This window comes from Arachis ipaensis, chromosome B7, assembly GCF_059453495.1.
Source record: "Arachis ipaensis isolate K30076 ecotype BB chromosome B7, ASM5945349v1, whole genome shotgun sequence".
In the NCBI taxonomy this organism is placed as follows: Eukaryota; Viridiplantae; Streptophyta; class Magnoliopsida; order Fabales; family Fabaceae; genus Arachis; species Arachis ipaensis.
Window position 1 is genome coordinate 40,359,630 of NC_142442.1, and position 7,772 is coordinate 40,367,401.

The window sequence follows — 7,772 nt, forward strand, 5'->3', positions numbered from 1 at the left end:
ATGAATTTTGAGAAAATAACTTGAAGCTGGTAACTAATTTTTCTAACGTAATTTCAGAGAATCTTTTAAAGTTAATAAAAGGATATATTCCTGAGATAACTTAACTGTTTGCGTTTTATTGTTTACTTTCACGGCATTCTCATCGTCTACTAAGAACTTGCGGTTTAATTTTCAACCTAAAAATTCTCATCCCTTTCAGTGACACAGGCTTGAAGACTCAATATGAAGCTGCGGATGGATAGTGGAAATTATTTTTTATTCAAGTTGCTTTCATAGAGTCCCGTCGCTTGTAACACCCTAACTACCAAAGCTCACACTTCCGGCTGCGCGACTCTGATAGTTCGGACATTACGACGACTTTTATATTATTTAATACTAAAATATGAGCCTGTTTGAAACTTTAAACCGCAATACTGCTCCCAAAAATACTTTCATCCGATGACATACATCCATAAATACCATACAACTTACAAAACTCATAAAGAGTACATCCATATATATATATACATAATTATATATATAAATAATATTATAAGTAATAATCAATACAATTCCTATCCCTCTTACAGATTATATCAAGATAAAGGCGAGGGTACAATAAACCATAACTAAAACAATACAGAGCATCACAGCAACAATTAAATAAGCTCTTCGTAACTTCTGCGCCATATCCTGAAAGGGGAAAAATGTAGGGGGGTGAGAACATCATCCTCGAAAGGGTTCTCAGTAGAGGGTTTTTAGGAATTACTGTAATAGGATACTTGAAGATAACCGCATCAGTGATTAATAACCGTCTTTTGCCTCTTTTCAAAAACAACAGTTTCCAATAAAAGTAAAGTCGGGAATCCTTTCTAAAAGAGGAACCGTTCAATTCTCAAAAACTCAAAAGTCTTTCAAAACGATTTATCTATGCTGAAACAAAATAGCCTTTCATATTTCATTCCAAACCAGAAACACAAAACTGAAATCAACCATCAGTTCATTTCATTCCAACCGCGGCCCTAGGCCCAAACAATCCAACCAACAACCAATCACCACAATCCAACAGAGTCCCAGATGCAAACACAGATAGGAAGTTCAAGCACAAACAAACAGTTATTACAAGTAGAACAGTTAGCAATTAATCACATAGGCAAACCAAGTATAATATGCACACCCAACCAATGTCACACAAATGCATATGATGCATGCCTGTCCCTAGTGGCTGATGATATCATCTGTCGGTTATAGAGCCAACCCGACAAGTCCTGGTAGCTAACCATTGGACTGTCCCTCTGTCGTGCATCCCCAACTCGAGTTATACTCATCATAAACTTGATCATAATCATGATCCATATCCATCACCCTCACTGGTGAATATTTATCCATCACCATCACTGGTGAATATTTATGGGGGCGAGCTCCTCCGGGGCTTTCACAGTGCCCGGCCACACTTACGACATAGGGTCAACAGAGTATCAAGTCTCAACCTGGAGCACGTGGTGGCTAGCCACTGCTACTACCCAGGGAAACTCGTATCTCAGATAGTGGAAGTGCAACATTCACATTTATCAATGATTCAGCATAAACATGCAATCAATCTCATCCATGGATCAACATCCATCTCAGCCATCCGGCTCACGGTTCATTCTAGAACCAGCCAATATTCATATCATACACAGCCATTCCGGCTCACGGTTCAATCCAGAACCAATCAATATGTATAAACATACACAGCCATTCCGGCTCACAACAAAACAGCACTTCCACCATTCAACATCATTAAATTCATAAAGTCGGCATTTAAGCCATAAATCATTTCCTCAATTCATTTCACTTTGAAATCGAGTTTCAACTCTTTTCAGCCTTGGCTTTAAAGATCTCATTTCTCAAATCATCTCAGGCTCATAAGCCAAATTTACTCAAAGTGAGTTCCCTTTTTAAAATAAAGCCACTCTCGGCATTCTCTTTCCAAAACTTCCAAAACCATGGAAAGTTAAAGATTCTTTTTGGGAACATTCAAAATCACCCATCCAATAATGGGATTTTATAACAAAAGTTTCTTGCCAGAGTCCCAAGTCTTTAGGGAAGGTCATCTTACATCAATTCTTTAAAAGTCATTGAAACTCTTAAAATCATAGATTCTCGGTTCAAGTAAATAAAACTGAATTTATTATGAAACTGAACCATACAAAATCACAAGTTCCAACCCGGTCCAAAAATCAACTCATTTGAAACGGGACCAGTTCAATTGAATCAAACCGCTTTCAGATTTCTTTTTGGAACCCATTTTTCCAACTCTTCTAAAATGCCTCAAACTTGATTACTCAATCAAAAATCTAGGTTCCTTTAAAATCACTAAAAACTCCTTTTTATATTGAAATCAATATTATAGCATCATTCTTTCCTTCAGTGATTCAAACGGCAAACATAGTTCAGTTCTAAATAAACCGAACTCAACGTATAAAGTTCATCAAATAAATTAAGCTGGAAAGCATAATTATCCTCTTAATAAATCAAATAATACAATTTCTCAAATCCAAATCTTTTAAATAACCTTTCAAACAAGATTTAGATTTTATAGAAATTTCGGCAGCACCTCCCCTAAAACTTGGACTTTTGCCACCCGGTTCGGGTCCCAACTAAACCGTTTTCTCATTCCTTTTCAACAGCTCAAACCAGAAATCAATTCAACAGCAAGCTAAATCCAACAGTTGCCTCAGTGGCATATCTCAAGAAAACCATTTAAAAATCAACTCAATATCAACCGATTTAACTCATTTCCAAATCTTTAAAGAATCGGTTCAGTAACAAATCATTTATCAAAACCAAATCAATTAAAGCAACCCAGGCTGAATTTCAAGAGTATTCTATCTTTCACATCATCAAAATAATTGACTCGATTCAAACCAATCTTCAACGGATTAAACTCATTTCAAATCTTTAAAGAATTAACTTCAAACATTACATTTCACAAGCCACATAACAATTCAGCCAAACCAACATCCATAGTCATTCGAGTCAATCAAATAATACATAAGGCAGATACAATCACCAAATACACAATATCTCACATCACTACCCATATGTAATAATTCCAATAATAAACTATAGTTTTCGGAAAGCGCCCCTACCTCACAACATTGGAACCACAACCCAACTCGTTAACCAACTCCTTTTATCTCGACCCGAAATCACCGGCAAATCAAAATCTCGGCTCTGCCCGCTCTCTCAAAAGCAGAAACAGCCCCAAACGGCACAAGCAAACCGGATTCTAGCTCCTAAAACCATTAACATTACGATTACTTTATTACACAGAACAGAACACTAACGCAGAGCTCTCGAAACCGGAATACTTACTGAAACTAAGAAAGAACGGCTGAACCGAACAGCAACGGACTCTGAACCGGTTGGGCGGTAGCCCCGGTAGCCGCCTTCAGCGGCTGCGGCGACCCAACTCCGGCGACGGTGACTGAAACCAACATGCCGCGACAATAAGACTCCCATAATCTCACAAGAAATGAAAACCAAGTTTGAAACCCTTACCGGCATACTTTTCCGGCGACGGCAGCAAGGTTTTCCGGCGGCCAGAACAATGATAACGCCACTAACCAAAACAGAGCAGGATCTAAATAAGCGGCAAAACCTTGGAACAGTTCCGGCTAGCTCCATTAGCGGCGGCCTGGACCCTTTTTTGACGGCGACAATTCCAACCGAGGCGGCGCCGGCGACGCAAGCACGGCTGGGCATGGTGGTTGAACCCCCAGCTCAGCCTCAGATCTCTCTGTCTCTCCTGTTCGGTGTGACTGGACGGCCTTCTCCTCAACGGCACGACGGCAGAGCAAACCAGACTGGCGACGGCAGAGGTCACGGCGCGTTCGGCGGTGACGCGGGATGGAGGTGCCGGCGACAGCGGCGACTTCACCTTCTCCGCGCTCGCTCCTCCTTCTCCATCGGTGGTTATGGCTCGCGCTCTCTTCAGGTCGCGGTTCTGCCTCTGATGCTGCGCAAGGATGATCGGCGACGGCACGAGCTCCTCGCGTGACGAATCGGCACAGTGACGGGCTCGGTGGCTGCGTTGGCCTCCTCCCCTCTCAGATCTCTCTCTTACTCGGACTAGATCGGCGGCTTCATGGTGGCGACGGCAAGGAGGCTCGCGACGGTGACAAGGACGCGTGGACTGCCGCGGCGGCGCGACGCGGTGAGGGCGACGGCGGCACTGTGAGCTCCCTTCCCTCTCCACGCCGGCGAACCTTCCTTCTTCCTTCCCTCTCAATTCGTTCCCTACTCCTGTTTCTTTCTTTCTTTCAAGCAGCTTGCAGCTGCTGCTGCTGCATTAGGTACTCTAGGTGTACCGGGTCAGGGGAACCGGGTAGGGTTTTTAGGGTTAGGGTTTCTCTTTCAAAATTAGGGTTAGGGGCATTTTGGTAATTTCAAATAAAAATAGGGATATTATAGTAATTAGAAATAAATTCTAATCCATTAATAATAATGTATAAAAATACTATTTGCTCATCAATTTCATAAATTATTTTCAATAAAATGTCCCAACCAAATAATTAGAAATAATATACTCAATTTCTTCATTTTCCAAAATAGCAGTATTAATATTTAAAATATTACTTATTTAATCCAAGTCATATAGAAATCCTTATTATTTCGCAACTACCAACTTTATAATTTGAATATAGAAAATAATCCAATAGTTGTAAAATTGGATAATAAATCATAACTTGTCTCAAATTCAATAAATCACAACTTGCCTTAATTATCTTTAATAAAATGATTTCCGAAATTAAGGCTATAAATAACTATATGATTTTAGACTTGATCATAATAAGACTTTTCAAAGATTCTGGGTCTTACATCGCTCTTGTTACTTAAGATTTTATTTTATACAGAGAGGTAAGTGTTGTATCTGAATTTTATTTGGACTTAGTTGTATAAGATTTATTATTATTAGTATTTATGTGATTATTATTATTTGGAGATCTTTGATATATGATTTCAATAAATAAAAACAAAATTTTCTGGCGTTTTCTAAAAATTAGAATGCGATATTGACATAAAGGCTCAGTATTAAGTAGTTAATATTAGAAAATGTTACGTAATGTTATTTCTAGTAAAAATACCATGACTTAAGTAGGGTATTTTGCTGAAAAGAACGTTACAATGACCAAAAATAAAAAATTCTGATAGTTCTTCAGTATTTCTCATAAAAAATAAGGTTTAACTAATATGTACCCTAAGGACACATGATAAGCTTACCACTAGTGAAAAATTTTAAATATTTTCATTTAATGCATACAAAATAAATATATTAAAAATTTAAATCTTTTATATATTTTCAATAAAATAAATTTTTTTTTATAATTTTAACATATATCCTTAAGATACATGATAAATAGATCCTAAAAAATAATCACATTTATAAAGAGTTACTTTCTTAAAAAAGTGTTGCCTTAAATATCACATTTATAAAGAGCTTTAAAAGCACAACTTATGAGTTCTAAAAGGACGTTATTAAATGACACTCTAATATTGTTGCCAAAATACCTTTAAGAAAGTCAACTACAAAAAGGTTTAAAATATGCTACACTTTAAATGAGTTATATCTAGAAATTTCCAACCGTAAGTCAAAATGTGTAGTTATAAGAGATTAAGAGTATTTGGAGTGAGCCAATCCGTTTATGTTATAAAAGCCCAAGAATCTCGAAAATAATAAAATTAAAACATACTAGAAAATCGTCAAAATTTATTAATTTTAGTCATTAATTAGTTATTAATATTCAAAAATAGAGACTAAAATATATTGTTAGATTATTAAATTAAAAGAATTAAGTTAATAACCAAAAATAATAACAAAAAATAATTAATTATGATGATCTACTAGTATTTTTTATAAAAATTATTAAAATTCAAAATATATGATATAAAATTCTTTTAAAATCTATTTATAAATTTAGAGTAATGTTTAGGAGTCTTAATTTTATTTTTAATTATTATCCTAATATTTAAGTGAATAAAAATTCAAATGTATATGTTATTTTTAGAAACATTAAACGAAATAAAAATTCAAAATAATTTTATTTAAAAATTAAAATATAATAAAAAATGGATTAGGATAGTTCTTTTTATTAAATTTATACTAAAAATAATATCACAAACGACTCTCGGCTAATTTTTTTGATATTGTATTGTTAAAGGTGATTTAGGTTAATATTATGATGTTTTTGTGTAATACATTAATATCGTGAAAAAAATTTTAAATAAAAAATGTTCAAAAATCATAATTGATGTTTTTTTTTTGAAATTTTGATATAAATTAAATAAAGAAATCATTACCAATGACTTATAAATAAAAAAATTTGAATATTATAAAAACGTTGGTCGCGATTTGTAAGTGATAATAATAATAATAATAATAATAATAATAATAATAATAATAATAATAATAATAATAATAATAATAATAATAATAATAATAATAATAATAATAATAATAGTAATAAATATAAAACTTATTTTTTATTAATTAAAATAAAACAAAACAAGCATATTAACATAACAATAATAAATAGGAGGATGTTTCCATAAAGATGCTCCAAACATCTTTTTTTGAAGTTGTTGACATGTCACATTTTAATTGGTTGTATTTAAAAAAATCGGTTAATAAATTATTCTTTAAACCTGGTTTTAAAACCCAATTTGATTCTGTTCGGTTTATATAAACCGAACTGGGTCATGCTTAATTTTTTGAGAAATACTTTTAAGTCTCTGACCTTCACAAAACTTGGACGGATCAGTCCATGACGGAGACATTTGGGCGGATCAGTTCCTAACGGAGGTATTTGGACGGAGGGACTGATCCGTCCAAATTTTGTGAAGGTCAGGGACTTAAAAGTATTTTTCAATTGTCAGGGATGAAAATGTCCACGGGACAAAAGGTCAGAACCTATTTGTCCTTTTCTCTAATTTTTTTTAAAATTACTGATATGACATCGTTCAGTAATCCTAAACTCTACCTTCTCCTCACTCAACGTCAGTCTTTACTGAAGCTCTCGAGCTCTCTCATCTCTCTCGCTGTGGCTCATTGCTCTCGCACCCAAACTCTCTCCTTCTCTCGTCTCCAGTCTTTCTCATTGTCTCCGGACTAGCACTCAAGCTCGTCGTCGCTCTCGGCTCCGGTCTCTCTCACGGTCTCTGGTCTCCCACTCAATCTCGCTCGCTCGCCTTAGCAGATCTCGGGACTGGTCGTAATCGTCTCTCTATGTCTCGTCACCATCTCGCAGTCCGTCCCGCGCCTTCGTTAAGCTCGTCGTTGCCGGCGGCAGAAGCAGCAGGTTCCAAGGCTTCCTCCTCGCTGTCAGCAACTCTCGCCGTCAGCTTCCCTCACACAACCAGAAGCTGGTCCCAATTTGGTGAGTCCCAACAAATTCCCCTGTTCTTTCCTTTTCTGATTTGTTGCTATGTTTGATTTTGCTGCTGAAAATATCACTGAACTACTTTTTTTGTTGCTAAAAATAATCACGGATGTGAATTTGTTACTGATTATCACTGAACCATCCATAATTTGTTGTTGAAAATATCACTGAGCTAGATTTTTTGTTGCTGAGAATCATCACTGAGATGAATTGGTTCCTGATTATCGTTATTAAACTTTGAATTTGTTGCTGTTTTACTCAAATAATTACTTACCTAAATCTTTTTATTGTTGAAAATCATCATTGGGTTGAATTTGTTAGTGATTGAACCTTGACTATAATTCCTCTTGGTATGTTGCATTTCCTCTA

At 35.6% G+C, this 7,772-nt stretch overlaps 1 protein-coding gene across 1 annotated transcript; it reads right to left on the reverse strand.

The window, feature by feature from the left end:
• Positions 1-3,607: 3,607 nt before the first annotated feature.
• Positions 3,608-6,801, reverse strand: LOC148550927 (uncharacterized). The gene is made up of 2 exons (XM_088494671.1): positions 6,773-6,801; positions 3,608-4,310 (listed from the first exon to the last, which is right to left on the reverse strand). The coding sequence occupies exons 1-2, from the start codon at positions 6,799-6,801 to the stop codon at positions 3,608-3,610; spliced, it is 732 nt and encodes a 243-aa protein (XP_088350797.1).
• Positions 6,802-7,772: the final 971 nt, after the last annotated feature.